This window comes from Quercus robur, chromosome 9 (genome assembly GCF_932294415.1).
Source record: "Quercus robur chromosome 9, dhQueRobu3.1, whole genome shotgun sequence".
Taxonomy (NCBI): domain Eukaryota; kingdom Viridiplantae; phylum Streptophyta; class Magnoliopsida; order Fagales; family Fagaceae; genus Quercus; species Quercus robur.
This window is the reverse complement of record NC_065542.1, coordinates 17,724,113-17,742,680: the sequence shown is the minus strand read 5'-3', so window position 1 is coordinate 17,742,680 and position 18,568 is coordinate 17,724,113. Positions and strand designations below refer to the sequence as shown.

At 36.9% G+C, this 18,568-nt stretch overlaps 1 protein-coding gene across 1 annotated transcript; it reads right to left on the bottom strand.

The window, feature by feature from the left end:
* Nucleotides 1–4,051: 4,051 nt before the first annotated feature.
* Nucleotides 4,052–16,658, bottom strand: LOC126699996 (purine permease 3-like). The gene is made up of 2 exons (XM_050397976.1): nt 15,845–16,658; nt 4,052–4,829 (listed from the first exon to the last, which is right to left on the bottom strand). The coding sequence occupies exons 1-2, from the start codon at nt 16,556–16,558 to the stop codon at nt 4,485–4,487; spliced, it is 1,059 nt and encodes a 352-aa protein (XP_050253933.1). The 5' UTR covers nt 16,559–16,658; the 3' UTR covers nt 4,052–4,484.
* Between the last annotated feature and the right edge of the window lie 1,910 nt (nt 16,659–18,568).

Sequence of the window (18,568 nt, the reverse complement as noted above, 5' to 3'; positions counted from 1 at the left end):
TATCATTTTAGGATTCTACCATGTGAATTTTTTCTCATAGGATGAAAATGTATTTTTTTTAGTTAAGTAGTTGCATGACTGAATCTTAAGATAGGAATCTAAGGAACAACATATTGGTTTATATATAGGGTTGTTTCAAAGGGTGTGTTACGGACTTTTCTTCGTCACAATTTGAAAAAGTTGGTTTGATTGAAAGTGACTATATATATATGTTCAACCAAAAAAGAGTGACTATATATGAGGCAATAAATGTAGTGATATATCCAATTTCACAATATGTTAAAGTGATTTTTTTGTTTGTTGAGAAGAGCATGTTAAAGTGATTGATTGGTAACTCGTAAACAATTTTTGTTCACTATTTTTTATTTGGACTTATCCCTCTTTCTCTATCATTCATATTTGACCATTTTGATCTACTATTTTTTTATTCTTTTTAAAATTAATATGGATTTAGATATGATATAATGTTTTCACTCCATCTTTAATTTTCATCAGTTGTTTGATCATGAAACTCCTAGAATTGTTGTCGAGATTATTGAGATTGAGAGAAAAGAGAGAGCAAATATAGAGCATAAATAGAATTAATGTAGAATTGGCTTGATGACCTAAGTCCACCACACACAAAAATTGAGTGTATATTTTTATAATGTTTTTTTTTTTGGGTAAAATATATTTTTTATAATGTTGAACTATATATGACAATGGAACCTAATATTATAATAAGATGGATACATCATCATTAACACGGATCTTCTTATTCTCCCCCCCCCCCCCCCCCCCCTTTTTTTTTAAATTACTTTAGTGACTTGTTCTTCTTTTCTTCTCTTTTGTCTTCCTAGTTACACCATTATTCATCTCAATTGTCAACTTCCTTCGTATGGTTCGTCAGATTTTTTTGTTCCTTGATTTATTTTCTAGTTTTCTGCATCATTATATATGTTCAAATCATGTTGGTGTTAGATCAGGAAGTGTGGATGATTATCACTATCCTGTCGGGGTTGGAATCACCAATACTGACAAAGAGAAAATAAATCTAATGTCGACAATGTGTAAGGACTAAGGAGTCCAAGTCTTGTATAGACTCCTAATGACTGTCGGTAACAATTATGTCTCCGGTTAAAAATGCATTTTATCTAAGAAACATAATCTGTCAATATAAACTATAAATGTTATAAATCAAGACACACTTCTAACCAGGCTTAGTAGGGGGTTGGGAGGTCAAGTCTCCTTAATGACTGATTTTCCACTATACTATATTTAATACCTTTATTGAGTAAAATTTATGTAAATATGAGACAACCAAGTTCTAAAGTGACCACCAAGACCCTTCTAGCATAATTGACTTCATGCACAAAGTACTTAAGGGTTTAAGAGGGATGAAAGAGTTTGAAATATGGGGTTAGCAATAAATTGTAACTATCTAAAAGAAAAAGTTCAAAAGTGACCAAACAAACTTAGAACGCCACCTTAGCACAAAGTAAAAAATATTGATAAATTTCTTACAATTGACAAGTGTAAAATTTTACCTTTTGAATTGGACTTTCTTATTCCAACTTTGGTTATTCTTTTTGCGAGACTTCTAGCTTGAAATCATTTGCAAAAAAAAAAAAATGGATTCCATCACTAGAGCTTTTTGGTAGGTTCATGATCCTGGTGTGAGAAAACTTCATCTTTTGAATTGGGATACAATATGCAAGTCTAAGAGGGAGGGAGGGATGAGAAGAAGGGGGGGGGGGGGGGGGGCGAGGGCTTGAACTTAAAAAATTCAGTATTGTCAACTAAGCCATGCTTGCAAAACAATACTCGAGAATCATCCATATATAACCCAAGCTCATTGCTAGCTAAGACCTTCAAAGCAAAATATATCCCTAGAACTGCAATTCAAGACTGTGAACCCAAACCACATCATTCTTGGATTTGGAGAAAACATCATCAAAGTGAGCATACTTTATTTTTGGAAACTTGACTTTAAAGGTTTGATCTAAGTCATCAAAATAGTAATTTAGCAAGATTTGGGAAAGAAACCCAAACACGCAGTCGCTTTCAATAAGGGGTGCCCGAACCTAGGTGCCTATAATGGCGCCTGGACCGCAAAGCGGCTAGGCTTGGCTTGTTCCTTCTGTAGCTCTTGATGGTCTTTCACTCGGGCACTTAATTGAGGGTGCCCTTCTCTGCGCTCACCTGCCCCTTGCTGCAATCAAACTCAAGGAAAGCCTTTTGACAACCTTACTAATAGAAAGGGGAAAGATGCACTCAATCCGTTGCTTGTTGCTCCAACTTAGGAGTGGGGGCTCAACGAGCCTTGGGCATTGCACGAAACCAAACTGCCCCCCCCCGGCGCCCAATCAAGTACCCGTTGCCGAGTAGATAGAACAGATTTGGACGCAGCACTTACTCCGCGGTGATTTGCAACGAAGTTCAATTTATGAGACCGCGGCGGAGTGGAGCAGTCGCCACATTAGCAGCGCTTGGGATGATTTTAGGCACGGCATACGTTAGTAAGAAAAATTCTTTATTAGGGAATTAGAGATGGCTAGTTGGAAAAGGTTTTGACATTCCTCTCAATCATTTCTCATGGTTGCATGGCTCACTACGGCCTCCCAATGGGGGCAACTTTTATTTAGGTACTGTTACTAATCTCATCAATAACAACACTAAAGCCTGGAAGCCCAGACTTTATTAGGCAAGTTTATCCCTAAACTAGCAAAGAGGTGCTTAAATATCCCCTACCAAAGATCGATAATGGCACTGACAGATTGCTGAAGAGGCATTCATCCACTGGTGAATAGCAAGTTTAGAAAGCGTATGATCTGTTAATTCGAGACATTTTCAATCATTCCATCCATGAGCAAAGAGAACCATTATTCCTAAGAATGTACGTGAAATGTCATTTGAAAAATCAAAGTCCCTATTAAGATTATTACTTTTATTTGGAAACTTCTTCATAATAGTCTGCTAGTAAAGTTCATTTTAAATAGGAGGGGAATTCCTACCAACAACACATGCCCCTTATGTCATGAAAAGAAGGAATCCATATCTCATCTCTTCCTATATTGTCCATTTGCAAGAGCCATTTGGCATGGATCAAACCTTTCAATCCATACCTCGGAGTTAAATCAAATAACAGCCAACCAATAGCTATCTGCTTGCATTTTGAGAAGAGATCTAGTGGACCCTGAGAAGAATATATATCTTCAATCTCGTTTCACTACCCTGTGGACTTTGTGGAACCATAGAAACCAGGTGGTTCATGAAGAGATAACACCAAATCCTATGAATGTTGTATTCATCTCTCAATCTTTTATTTGCAAGTATCAGGAGGCTTTTGACAAAGAACAACCTTCTTCCCAAGAACATCGAAAGCTCAGTCACAATTTTAGTTCCAACAGGGAATGGCAACTTATCATCAAAGTAGCAGGTTCTAGGAAAAGGAAACTCAACAGAGGATGAGATGACTATGAAGCAAAAAAAACTTATTGGGCAATATTAACTTCAATGGAGGGGCTAGTAGTGCTGCACCAACTTACCCAACAATTGTCCAGAAAGCAGTAGTGGAGGCCTCAATAAAAGCTAGAGACCTTGGTTTTAAAAGAAATTGATCCTTACTAATTGCAAAAGAATAGAACAAGTTTGCAATAAGAAAAGTCAACCAAAGTGGTAGAAACAATCCATGATGACAGACCTGCAACATCTAGCACAACTTGGTTTAACCATCCACACTATTTTAGACTTAGTTTCTTTAGCTATTAGAATGCCGAGCCAGTATTACTGGGGTATCTCTAGTAGTTCTGTAATGATAATTTAACCTCTTCTCGTTAATGTTTTTCGTGATATCAAGAAAAAAAAAAGATTGAGTTGGACTTGGAGGATTGCAAAATTTCATAAGGGTGATATTTGAATAGGAAAAGTAGACACAATCCATAAAACTTTTACTATTTCTACTATGAATGAGGAGAGTAGTAGTATATAAGATAATATATCTTATTTATTTATGAGAGAAACCATGATAGAATGGTATCCTACATTCCTACCAAAGTTCATGGGCTCACACTTGAAAAAAATGAAGAACAAGAATTTTGTTTCATCAAAATTGAGTAAACCAACATATTACATTTACAAACAAACAGCTTCACTGAAAACAAAGCCAACATGTAAAACAGTGCAAGCATTCATAGTGTATCTTAAATTAAAAACAGAGTATAACAATTTCCAAATACAGCACAAAGCTTTGAGATGCATTGTACATATTCTTCATCTTGATCCTATTAACCACTCTTGCTATCGCATGAATTTGCATATTAGATAAGCAAAGTAGGACATCACAAGTATCACCTTCGAAATTTTCCACATGCAAGCCAAATTTAGAGCTTTTTTCCCCGTGATATTATCGAATTCGAGTGAAGCGAAGCCATGCTTAAATACCTTCAAACTTCAAACATATCCTACCATATGTGAAAAATCAAGAAATACAACTAGTTTTGTTATCATGGATTAGGAATATCTTGAGGTACTTGTGTCTTTATCAGAATCTGCTTCTTTTTCTTGTCATCTTTTATCTCACCATAAAAATATGAAACAAATCCCCACAGAGAAAGTGCAAGGGCAACTCCTTTTTCTGCTTGAAATTTTTCTCGGTAGAAAATAACTGCTAGGACCTCTGTTACTGGGAGTAGAACCGCAATTACAATTCCAGATAATAAAGAAGAAGCACAAAAGATGATTCCCACTGCTCCCATGAAGAAACACTGCCAAATAATTGCACTCCACACTATCACCACGTAGTACTTTGTTTCCCCGAGCTCAAATGCCCTCGCTTCTCTTGGAATTGCCTACAGAATAATAGAATTTACACCGCATGAAATATTCGTAGTTACAATATTATGGAATTGACTTCTTAAAACTTCACTGGGGTTGGATTTAAACTACATGTTGTGATATACCATCACTGCTTCTTTATGTAACACACAACCCACAGCTCTAGAAAATGTTTTATTTGGAGAATTTATTATGTTTCCAGCATCCAAATTTTCAAGAATGTGATGCTTGAGAATGTAATTATGTTCACGTTTAGCTTAATTAGGAAATTGATCCAGTTGAGCAGCTGCCACTAGCTACTTCCATACTCAACCATAGATCCATTTTTCATACATGATGCAACTTCGCAACCCTTCACATTGAACGTCTTGCTCTAATAAACACTGATCATAAGTGGCAAAAGTCACAGGAAGCTCGATCTTTTTTATTATCAGAGATTTTATTAGTTAAGTTACCTAAAACTCATAAATTATTTATTCTTTTTAAGAATATTTTTATGCTAATAAACTCTCCTTTTGTGTGTGTGAATGCTTATAGACATTCATGGAAATTTTTTTTAAGTGGTAGACATATAATGGTGCTTTTTAATTAAAAATCAACATAAAAAGCCCACCAAAGTGAATCCCTTTTCAGAATCTTATAGTATTGATGACATAGTGATTTTTTAATATTAGTACTGTAGTAGTGCCATCCATTAACCCATGATAATCAAAGCATATTGGACCGATCTTATCCACATATTTAAGTAGAGAAAAAGATTAATACGTTAGACTGTTCATGTAAGACTTTAACATAAAGAGGTCGCAGTTACAGTCATTAAAGAGAAAAAACATTGTCACATTAGACTACCCATCTAAGACTTTCTACATAAAGAGGTGGCAGTGCCACTCATTAAAAACGCCAAACTAGGGGTAATTTTAAAAACTGCACCACCAATCAAAAAGCATGCTGAGATCATTCACACTCGGACTTGTAAATGCCATATATTGGCATATTTAGCATCAAAATCTCAAAAAAAACCCCATTGCCCGAACTTGTAAACCCAAAAATTTACAATTGTGCTACAGTAACATCCCAAATATGATGGTATTGTAGCACAATCCCAAATCTCAAATATTATTTTTTATTCCAAATCTTTGCTCTTTCTCTCTCTTCGATGTCTCTTCTCAGTCTTCTACTCTCCCTCTCTCTCATCACATCTCTCTTTAGCTCACAGTGGTGGGTATTTTCTGGCATGGGTCAAGTGACGGTGTGGGTCATGGGTAGGCAGCGTGAGCTGAGTTGTGGGTATGACAGCGTGAGCTGGGTCTTGGGTCTGGCGGCATGGACGTGGGTCATGGCGAGGTCGTGTGTGGCAAGGTGGGTCGTGGCAAGCTAGGTCACGGACTCACGACGTGGCGAGATCGGGTGGATCGTGGCAGAGGTGAGTGGGTTTTGATTTTGGGTGGGTTCTGATGGGGTTTGGGGTGGATTCCGACTCTGATGGTGTTTGGATTTTGATTTTTTGCTATGGATTTTTGTTTTTTTGGTTTTGGATGGTTGGATTTTTTGTTATGGATTTTTGTTTTTTGGACTTTGGATTTCAATGGGGCTTGGGTTTAGCACAGATTGGTTGGTTTGGTTTGGTTTGGTTTGGCATGGTGGTGGTGGCGTGGTGGTTGATATAAAATGATTCTTGGTGGTGGGTGGTGTGGATATTGCTCAGCGGAGGTGGGGGGTGATTGGGAAGCTGGACGGTGGTGGTGGTGGTGGTGGGTGGTTAAGAGAGAGTAAGAGAAACAAAGATTAGAGAGAGAATTGAGAAATATTTTTATATTATTTTAATGTGTGGTATGGTAAAATAAAAGTTGGGGATGTTAGGTGTGTTGTAAAATGGTATGGTATAAATGATAAAGTAGTTTTTAAGATGGTAAAATAGAATTTTTTGTAGATACCGGATGTGAATGCTCTAATACTGAGCTGCCGGTGACTATTTTTACAAATGCAATGGTGTTGATACAGACATTGGTAGGGGGTTTAAAAAAAAAATCACATTTGATTGCCTAACCACCCCCCCCCCCCCCCCCCCCCCCCCTCAAACCACCTACTTAATAAAAAGTTGTGTTGGGTTGGTACAAACATGATTCATTTTAATTTGTTTACACATATACAACTCATTTCAATCTATTTAAGTAATAAGACCTAAAATAATTAATATATTTTTATATTTTGTAAGCACATAAATTACAATTATTAATAAATAAATTCTACATAAATTATGTTTCGTAGTAAAATTAATAGAACTACTAGCAACATTCAATCTAAAAGGTTTTATTTAAACCTAACGAAATTCCACTCAAATTTACAAATATACACAATTTAAAGAAAGATAAAATGAAATAAGCATTTATTTATTTTTCTTTGTTTTCAATAAAAGGTAATTTTTATACTTTCAATGATGAGTTTTTCAATATTACTAATAAATTCTTTTAATTACTTAATTCCATATATAAAATTTAAAATGTTATTGAATAAAAGTGACATTTGTTTACATAAATTAGGGAAAATTACACTTTAACCCCCAAGTTATACTCTTTTTTACACTTGCACATCTAAACTATGAAAATGCACACTTTTTTTTTTTTTTTTTGAAAAGAGTAACTTCATTCATGAATATAAAAGAGCCCAAAAAGGCATTACAACAGAGGAGACCAGCAAAGACAAAGAAACTAATAGTCTAAGTGGGATCTGGAAAAAGAATAGAATGAGACAATGGAGGTAAAGTTCCTTTCCAGACTTGAGCAAAGCCAGTCGATTTGGCTAATTCGGCGAGCTCGTGCGCTGCTCTATTGTGATCCCGTTTCAGGTGGTGAAGATGCCAGCTACAAAAATGGAGTAGAGAGCTACGGATTCCACTGATGATATGGCTAAGCAAACCTCCAGATTCCATAGAAACCACAGATTGCACCGTTGCAAGGGATTCCGATTCAAAGATTACCCGGGTAGTATTCATTTCATGCACCAAGGCAACACCATTTTCCAAAGCAAGAATTTCGGCAATTTCAGGGGAGTAAGGGGCTGATAGAGGTTTGCTCAAAGCTGCAATGACTTGCCCAGATGAGTCGCGAATGATGACTCCAATACATGAATTTGAGCCATTTGGACAGGTAGCACCATCAACACTTACTTTATGAAAACCCGGCGGAGGAAGAGACCAATAGGAGGCACGGTCCTTGCTGGTAGTTATGTGGAGTTAATGCACCCTTAAAATCCTTAGCAAGTCTTAAAGCTGAGTTCCATATCTGACCAGGAGGAGTGGAGAGGGATTCGTGCACAACCTGATTTTGGTTGAACCAAATGTACCAGGCAGTGACGAAAAGGGTCTCTAAATCCTTTTGACTGCCAATTTGAATTACATGGAGAGCCATATCAATAACATCCAAAGCCCCACCATCCAAGGCAGCAGGTCTTCCAACCCAAAAATTCCAAACCAGCTTTGAGCTATCACAGTTAAAGAGGGCGTGCATAGTATTTTCAGGGCCTTGACCACACAAAGGACAGTAACCATCTATATTGACCCCCCCTTACCTTTAGGTTATGCATTGTAGGAAGGGCGTTCATACAAGCCCGCCAAGCGAAAATTCTAATCTTCTCAGGAAGGTTGAGATGCCACACCCTCTTCCATAGTAAAGACCGGGAGTCACCAACTGAAGATTCACCCTCATTGCATGTCTCATACAACGAAAGGGCCACATAATAAGCGCTCCTAACCGTGAAAACTCCCCTCGTGTTTCCCAACCAAATGAGCTTGTCATCCGGGAGGGAGTAGCTAAGGGGAATGCTGAGAATGGTGTCCGCTTCAAAAGGGAGGAAAATTTTCTTAACAAGATCAGCTTTCCAACGTTTTGTATCCTGATCAATGAGGGCAGATACCATGGGGAAGTCGTCAAAGTAGTAGGGTGGGCTGATTGTCTTATAGGTGGTGGGTGTAGGGAGCCATTTGTCCTCCCAAATGTGAATCGTTTTGCCATTTCCAACACGCCACCTTGTGCCCTTCCTAATGACTTCAAGGCTACTATGGATACTACGCCAAGCATAGGAGGGGTTGCAGCCCAATTGGGCATTGATTACATCCGAATATGGGAAATATTTTGCCTTGTAAATTCTTGAAATCAAAGAGTCCGGTCTAGTGAAAAGTCTCCACGCTTGCATAGCTAGCATGGCCAAATTGAAAGCATGAAGATTTCGAAAACCCATACCCCCTTGAGACTTGGATTTGCACATCTTTTTCCAAGCGACCCAAGCTATTTTATTCTCTTGTTTCCGCTGCCCCCACCAGAAGTTGCGTTCCATGCTTTCAAGATCATCACATAGGCCCTTTGGAAGAAGAAAACAGCTCATAGTATATGTGGGCACGGCTTGAGCGACTGCTTTGATAAGAATCTCTTTTCCTCCCATAGATAGCATTTTTTCCTTCCACCCCGAAAGCTTTTTCCCCACCTTCTCCTTAACATCCGCAAAAACCTCATTTTTGGATTTGCCAATGATGGATGGGAGACCGAGGTACTTGGAATGCCTAGAGTCTTGCATTGGGCCAAGAATGTCAAAAACCATCCCTTTTGTCTCTTGAGATGCATTAAGGCTGAAAAACACAGATGATTTATCCGTATTTATTTTTTGACCCGATGCAGCTTCATACATGGCCAGAATCTCAGTAAGCTTATGGCTTTCTTGGCTGTTTGCATGGCAGAAGAGCAAACTATCATCAGCAAAGAACAAATGGCTCACTTGAGGACATCCTCGGCTGATAGAAATACCATTTAACTCCCTGTTTTGAGCAGCCCGAGTGATGAGAGAGGAGAGACCCTCAGCACAAAGAATAAAGAGGTAAGGGGAGAGAGGGTACCCCTGTCTAAGGCCCCTAGTAGGACTGATACAGCCGTAAGCCTTGCCATTAATGAGAACCGAGTATGTGACCGTAGTAATACAATGCATGATTAGGCTGATCCACCTCCTATGAAACCCAAGCTTTTCCATTACCGCTTCAATGAACCCCCACTCAACACGGTCAAAAGCTTTGCTCATATCCAACTTTACAGCCATTAAACTCTCATTCCCCTTACTCTTGTTTTTGAGATAGTGCATTATTTCATAAGCCACCAAAATGTTATCAGTAATGAGGCGCTTAGAGAGGAAAGCACTTTGATTTTCAGAAATAATCTGAGGAAGAATAGCCTTAAGCCTGTTTGAGAGAACTTTAGAAATGATTTTATAGGCAACATTGCTTAAACTGATCGGTCTAAAATCAGCCATATGAGTTGGAGACTTTTTCTTTGGAATTAGAGCAATGTTTGTTTTGTTCAACTCAGCAATAGGCATATTAGAATTTAGCACATTTAGAACCATATCAGTAACACTGCTGCCTACAATATCCCAATATTTAAGAAAAAATATTGCAGACATACCATCGGGTCCAGGGGCCTTAGTTGGATGCATTTGCTTTAGTGCAGTGAGGATTTCATCTTCGGAGAACTCTTTAATCAGCTCTCTGTTCATTTCATCAGTAACCCGAGTTGGTATTGCTGTTGTAACATCATCAAAGCTTGCTGGCTGGGACGATGTATATAAATTTCTGAAATACTGTACAGCAACATCAGCAATAGTGTCGTTTGTATCATACCAATTTCCGTTATCATCCCGGAGTCCCAAAATAGCATTCTTCTTCTTCCTTTCAGATGCTCTAAAGTGGAAGAATTTTGTGTTGCGATCCCCTTCCTTTAGCCATTGAACTCTTGACCTTTGGTTCCAGTAAATTTCCTCGCTGTCAAGGAGTTCGTTTAAATCCTTCCTCAAACTATTTATTTCAGCCCCAAGATTACCATCAGAATCACGGAGTACAAGAGATTGGAGAGCTGTCCTTTTTGCTTGTATCTGTTTAGGAATATGGCCAAAGACTGAGTGACTCTAGCTTGAAAGGTCCGCAGCACACTTCCTAAGGCTAAGTGCAAGCCCCGCTGGGGTACTTGTGTCTAGACAGGCATTCCAAGTCTCTTGGATAACTTCCTTACATTCCTCTCTGTGCGTCCACATCGCCTCAAAATGGAAACGGCGCCTCTGTGGAGGCTGCACCACCACCATATTAGAAACAAGCAAGGCACAATGATCAGAGGTGGAGTCGATGAGATGATGTACCCTCGTATTTTGGAAAAAGCTTTTCCAGTCATCCGTTGCAAGCACCCGATCAAGACGCATATAAATCCTATCAACCCCCTCTCTCATGTTACACCATGTGAAATCAGATCCATTGTAACCCAGGTCCCTAAAGTTGCATAGATTAATCACATTTCTGAAACCGTCCATTTGATTTTGGGACCTTTGAGCACCCCCCTGTTTTTCACTCATTGAAACTATTTCATTAAAATCCCCCAGGCAGAGCCAAGGGAGCTAGTATTGATGATGAAGGGAGGTTAAAAGCTTCCATGATTCATGTCTTTGGTGTGTTTCCGGGTGACCATAAAAACCGGTGACTTTCCATTTAAAACCGGATTCAGGCTCAGTGACAATGGCATCAATGTGATGAGGGCCGTAGGATACTATGTCAAGGGAAGTATCCTTAGTCCAAAACATTGCAAGACCACCACTCTGACCCTTGCTAGGAACAAAAAGGAAATTTAAGTGAGACATAGATCTTCTTTTCTTGTTTGATTCTCTTTTATTCAGTTTTGTCTCCGCAAGGAAGACAATTTTGGGAGCCCAACGCTGCATAAATTCACGCAGCACTCTAACTGTCCGGGGGTTCCCAAGCCCCCGGCAATTCCATCCAAGGGCAATCATTGCTCCCGGCGGTGCTGCAAGGCAGCCACCGCCGATATATTATTAAGGGGGGAAGAGTGAGGGGGAGAGAGAGCAGTGAATAAACGTTTTTGAGCTCTGTTTTCTTCAACTTCTAAATATTCAAACGTACCTGGCCTTTTGGATCCCAGTCTCACATCTGAATTAAACATTTCTGTGTCTAAGGCCTGTGTTTGATGCTGGGCCACTTGTCTAGCTATTTTCTTCATATTGGGCTTTTTCTTTTGTTGGGTATCTTTAGTAGGGCCTTGCACAGAAGGAGTGGCCACACCTTTGCACTTGCGGTCCAATTGCCTTAGTGGGCTAGTAGCTTCATGGGCTTTTCCTTTTATCTCTTGCGCTTGGCCCACAGCAGAGTGCTCATCTTCCTTTTCTTCTTTTGGGTTCAGAGAGCTTTGTGGTATTTCCTTAATGCTACTGTCACGTGAAATCCCTTTAGCTTTCTCCCTACGCTTCAAATTCAAATTTTCAGTCTTGTCCCATCCATCCTGAGTATCCGCCGTCTGTAGGAGCAGAGAGGACAGATTTTTTTCAGAGGAAACCCCTTGGGCAGACCCCAAAAGCCGAGTTTGTGTTTGACCCATTTGTTTCACCGAGGCTGTCAGGCTCAGCCATGCCCAGGATGTTTGCAGAGGCACGCATTCCAGCAACATCAGTGCCGTCTGCCGCCGCGGTTCTGCCTTCACTACTGGTGGACCGAGATCTGCTCGGTCCCCATTTTGAATCCCAGCCCGCTCTCATCCAGTCACCGTATTGGTTGCCTATCTCATGCTCTACCGCCACTTCCAAGCAATGCTTAACATCATGCCCGATCTTACCACACCTGAAACAAAGCGTAGGAATCCTCTCATACTTATAATAAACCCAATGCTTCCCGCTCTCTGGACTGGAAACGAAACCTCCTCTGCGAAGAGGTTTGTCCAGCTGAACTTCGACTTTAATGCGCATGTACTTTGCTTGATCGGACTGCCAGGATCGTTTATCCACCTCAAGGAAATTTCCTATTGTGCCTCCTATATCTTTGCCTACTTCCTCATTCATAAACTTAAAGGGAAGGCCCCATACTTGGACCCAGAAAGGAGAGTGAGTAAAGATAATGTTTGTTGAGGTAAGGCCTGCTCTCCAGCGACATAAAAGGAGCAAATTGTTTTCAAAATTCCACGGGCCACTCTTTCGACCCATTCCATTTGAAATCTAGAGCTGAACTTAAACTGCCAAATACCATTACCTACATCCACCATCCGTAGATCAGATCCCAACTTCCATGCCATTCTGAGAGTATTCTTGAGAGCACGGCTATTCTGGTGGCGATCTGAAAGAAGCTTCCCAAAAAGGCTTAAAGAACATTCTTCAAGGAGGTTACTTTGGGTTTTGCTTGTGATGCAGATTTCTTCTCCTTCTTCTTTGGTTAGTTTGAGTTTTTGGAGGTCATTTAGGACTGTTTCGTCCATGGTAGTGATGGAAAAAAGGTTTTTTGACAAGAGTGGTAAGTGTAGAAGGATGTATAGTTTAGGGGGTAGAGTGTGCATTCTCATCATTTATGAGGGTAAGTGTATAATGGGTCATAAATTAGGGGGTTAAAGTGTAACTTTTCCAATAATTTAAATAGGTTCATATCAAAACTGGTCAACCCAATAATGGTCCAATTTATTAGACTAAACATTAAATAGCAAAAAATAAAAAATCATGTCATGTTTATATTGGTGGATTAAGTTAAATAATATTGTCACCCTAAGAAATTTGAATATGATATGATTTTTTTCCCTTTTTTCAATGGTGACAATCAATTGATCACACATATAAAAAACAACACTATCACAATAAAACTCACAATTTTGCAACAATTTGTCCAAGTGGCAAGTTGTAAGTGATGGAGTTGTAAACCAATCACTTTTATTCAACTACTTACAACTCATCACATAGACAAGTTTTAACAAAAACTATGGGTTTTATGGGCAAAATTTAGATACAGTACTTAAATAATATATCTTAGGTTTTCCTCTTGAAATTCAATTATGTGCTTGTACTTAACTAAAAGTACACTTCTATCTCATGAGAAAAAAAAAAAAAAAAAAACTACATAACTGAATTTTAAGAATCGAGTTTAAAGATCAGCACCTAAATTTTGCTTGGGCTATATTTTGGCACTTTGTTTGAGGTTTTTTTTTTTTTTTTTTTTTTTTTTTTGAGAAGTGTTTGAGCTTTATTTTGGTACAAGCATTATTCCACTTTAGACTTTCTGTTGGAATGGTTTGAATTGTCAAATTGGTGGCTTGACATTAGCCAACAATCATCAGAACATTGCATGAACTCATGGCCGAAATATTTGACTTCTTTGTTGATAGAAGTATTGCACTATTCTCTTATGTTCTGGAACATATTAGATGCATCCATGCTTCACCTTTTAGCCGAAAATACATGCAAACCAAATTCATGCATAGCCGAAATGTGTGACACTATGACTTTATAGGCCATAAATGGATGCATGCCTATGTGTGAAAGTATGACTTGATTTACAAAGTCAAAGATATATAATTCCTTGTATGTAAGCTTGCGTGAAGAAACACAACACTCATGCATTAAATGTTGCATGGATTGCTTAGTCACTATTGTTGACTTCCTTAACAATAGAAGTCTCTAGTGTGCTGAAATTTGGTATTTCGGCTGGAGCTTAGCTATAAACAGAGGAGGAGCAATTGAGAGCAATAGGCTGTGAGAGAAAAAGGAGAGTTCCTACGTGAACTAGGGAGATAGCAAAATAATTTCTTCTGTGTGTGTGCACCAGAGCTAAGAAGTTGTGTCTTCCAATTTGTCTAAATACAATAGGGTGTTCTCTACTTATTTGTGAGAGAACTAAGGGTGTATTTGGGGTTTGGGTTTGTGTGAGAGTGTCTTCAAGTCATTGTTGTAATCTCCACAATTATAGTGAAAATTAATTCTATCGTCTCCCGTGGATGTAGGCATATTGCCGAACCACGTAAATTATTTGTGTCATATTATCTTCTCTCTGTTCTTTAATCTTGTGTAAACAGATTTATTTCACCAATTTTTCACAACACTTTCCAACCTTTGGGGGAGCAGAGATGATTTCCATTTTTGGGGAACTCATTGAATTGATGTGATATAAACATCCTTCACCCATCTAACGCCTCTAAAGACTTGTAAAGCATATAATTTCAACAATGTTTTAATGTTGGAAAATGTCAACAAGTAGTTATAGGAGTTTGTGTAGAAAAAAAAAATAATAATGATTTTACTCAGGGTATATATTAGTAAAATTAATTTTTAATCATAGGCTAGTAAATTGAAATATTATTGTCATTTAACAAAAAATTAACTCTTTGAAGCCATGACAAGCGTATAAAACAATTTTTGTTTTTTTTTTAAAAAGGTATTAGACAATTTCTGTTATTATTATTTAATTTATTTCTTCGATGGATATATATATATATATATATATATATATATATATATATATATATATATTAACGTGAAACGACTACTTAATTATAAATATATATATATATATATATATATATATATATATATATTTGGCTGAAGTGCGATGAATACTTAATTATTATGCCAAAGAAAGTTCTAACATAATCCAACGTTAAAAATATAGAAAATAACTTCTCCTATACTTTAAGAAAAGAAGAAGAAGAAAAAAAAAAAAAAAAAAAAAAAAAAAAAACCCTTGTCCTATTCTCAAAACTATGTTGGTCAACGAAAATAATTAGGCCAGCGAAGAAAGAGAGAGGCCAAAGATGGACTGGCAGAGACAGTAACATATACCAGAAGAATTTAAGTTTCACAAGGCCTAAAACTCACGATATATACTATTTAATAAGAGTTTTTTATATCAATTTTTTACTTAAAATTTAATATATTATACTACACTTAATAATATTTTAATAAACTTTAAATTGAGTTCTAGATAGTAAAAAATTTAATATATTATACTACATTTAATAATATTTTAATAAACTTTAAATTGAGTTCTAGATAGTAAAATTGACCTGCTATAATTGTACTTATTCTTTAATATATAATATGATGATACAGAAGGTTGAGATTTGAAGGTATAAAACTTGAGTTAATCCTATTATAAATTATCAGTTATTATAAAACTTTAAACTAAATTTTAAACTATTAAAAAATGTAAATTCCATTATTTAACTATAATTATATCACATACCTGGAAGTCTTTGTTAATCAGCATCCCTATGGTGCAAAAAAGAGTTGCAAACAAACTCATCACCATCTGAATCTCCATCACCAATGAATAAGTGATGGCCTGCTTGGCCTTCTTGTAGGTCAATTCCACCAAGGGCAACACAAACCCATATAGTGCTGAAGCACCTAGTGTCATGAAGAACCCAGCAAAGTACTCCTTATTAGATTCACCATTAGGACGATCATTGCTCGTATGTAGAGCCAAGACACCAGCTCCAATGGTGAGCAAAACCACTGCGTTGATGGAATAGGAAGTGAACTTTTGCTTCACTAAAAGGAAAGCAAAGGCAGCAGTGAAAGCAAGCTGTGAGGCAATGATTAAAGAAGAAGTTGAGACGGGAAGGCGAGCCACGCCATAGGCGTAGAGATAGTCATCAAGGCCTGTGAGGATTCCTATTACTGCGGAGGCAATGAACAAAGGTGGTCTCATGAAGAAGCGCTTTGTGCTTGAGCCTTGTTTGGCTCGGCGGTTTAAGTATGTGATTATGAGAGGGACGAGAATGATAGGCCAGCCACCAGTTTCAAGCCAACTTGAGAACCAAACTCTTTTTCCGCCATGGATGAAGTAAAGTCGCATTATTAGAGGGCCGCCACAATTGCCTATAGATAATAGGATGCAGCTTAGTATGAGAAGAACTTTGTTTTTGGCGGGGTTTCCTTGAGCTTCCAGTTCCATGATTGTAGAACTCTCTTTCTCGTTCTCTGTGTTTGTGTTTCTCACTCTCTTATCTCTATGTACGATAATAAATAATAAAGTAGGGATGAAAAAAGAGACAAAAGACAGGTCAAGAATCAAGATATATATTGAGGAGGTATGAATTTTAAAGGGCCTTTATATTTGAGTATTTATTTTTGGATCCGTTAGCATATGTTAACGATTACTTTTTAAAAATTTTGATACAATTTTTATGAAAAATATAAGAATTCATAACAAAGTTTCCATAAAAAGTTTTTAAAATAACTTATTAAACTAATGTCCTTAGAAAATTTGTTAATTTTTCTCTTTTTTTATTTATTTTATTTTTGAGCAAGACTTAAGTACAATACTTAAGTGTTGTTCCTCAAATTTCATTTTTAAGATTTTACTATGTAGATTTTTTCTCATAGGATAGAAGATTGGAATTGTATTTTTTAGTTAAGTAGCTACATGACTGAATCTTAAAAGATGAACTTAAGGAATAGTACCTAAGATACTGTAACTAAGTTTTGTCATTTATTATTTATATATAAGGTTGTTTCAAAGTGTGTGTTACCAACCTTTAATTCTACTACAATTTGAACAAGTTGGTTTGATTGAAAGTGATTATATATATGTTCAGCTAAAAAAAAGTGACTATATATGAGACAATAAATGCAGTAATACATCTAATTTCACAAAATATTAATGTGATTTTTTTGTTTGTTGAGAAGAACATATTAAAGTGATTGATTGGTAACTCGTCAACAAGTTCTGTTCACTATTTTTTATTTGAATCTATCCCTCTTTCTCTATTATTCATATTTGACCATTTCAATCTAACTAACTTTCACACACACACATATATATATATATATATGATGTTAAAAACATATTAGGCATGTGCGGAGTAGTTTTGATATATATAACATGATGGTGATTTGTAGAGTTATCCACGACATAGGTACAAAAGGAAACGGCTATGATGTGTGGCTAACAACAATTCAAGATTCCCTTGGGGCTTCATTCTGTTAGGTGATTGCTTGTCGTCCTACCAAAGCAATATTGTGGTCGATTCTTGGGATATTATTGGTTGTTTGTGCTAGCTAGAAAAAGCTTTCGGAAATTTAAAATAATAATCATAATGCTAGGTCCCTGTCATTATTTACTATTTAGGAACTTTTTTCCATTTCTGATTGGTTTTTTTTTAATATATCCTTAATATTACCTTCCTACTATATATATATATATATATATATTACCTTTTATTCTTTTTAAAATTGATATGGATTTGGATATGATAGAAACATAGAATGCTTTCGCTCAATCTTTAATTTCCATCAAATGTTTGATCATGAAACTCCTAGAATTGTTGCTGAGATTATTGAGATTAAGAAAAGAGAGAGCAATTATAGAGCATAAATAGTATTATAGTTCGTTTGGATACAACTTATTTTTACTGAAACTGAAAACTGAAAACACTGTAGCAAAATAATTTTTAAATGTGTGAATAGTGCCGTGGGACCCGTGAACAGTGCATAAACAGGGCACTTTGTCTCCTGCACAGTGAATCCATGTGGTGTTACTGTTTATACGCGCTCGAAAAAAAAAAAAAAAAAAAAAAAAAAAAAAGGCAGAAAATGTAAACGTGAATCCAAACACTCAGTGTAAAATTGGCTTGATGACCTAAGTCCACAACACACAAAAATTGAGTGTATATTTTTATAATTTTTTTTTATAAAATATATTTTTATAAGGTTTTTTTATTTTTTATTTTTTTTATTGGTATATTTTTATAAGGTTGAACTATATATGACAATGGAACCTACTATTATAATGAGATGGGTACATCATCATTATCACGGATCTTCTTGTTCTTTTCCGTTAAAAAAAAAAATTACTTTAGTGACTTCTTCTTCTTTTCTTCTCTTTTGTCTTCCTAGTTACACCATTATTCGTCTCAATTGTCAACTTCCTTCGTATGGTCCGTCAGGTTTTCCGTTCCTTGTT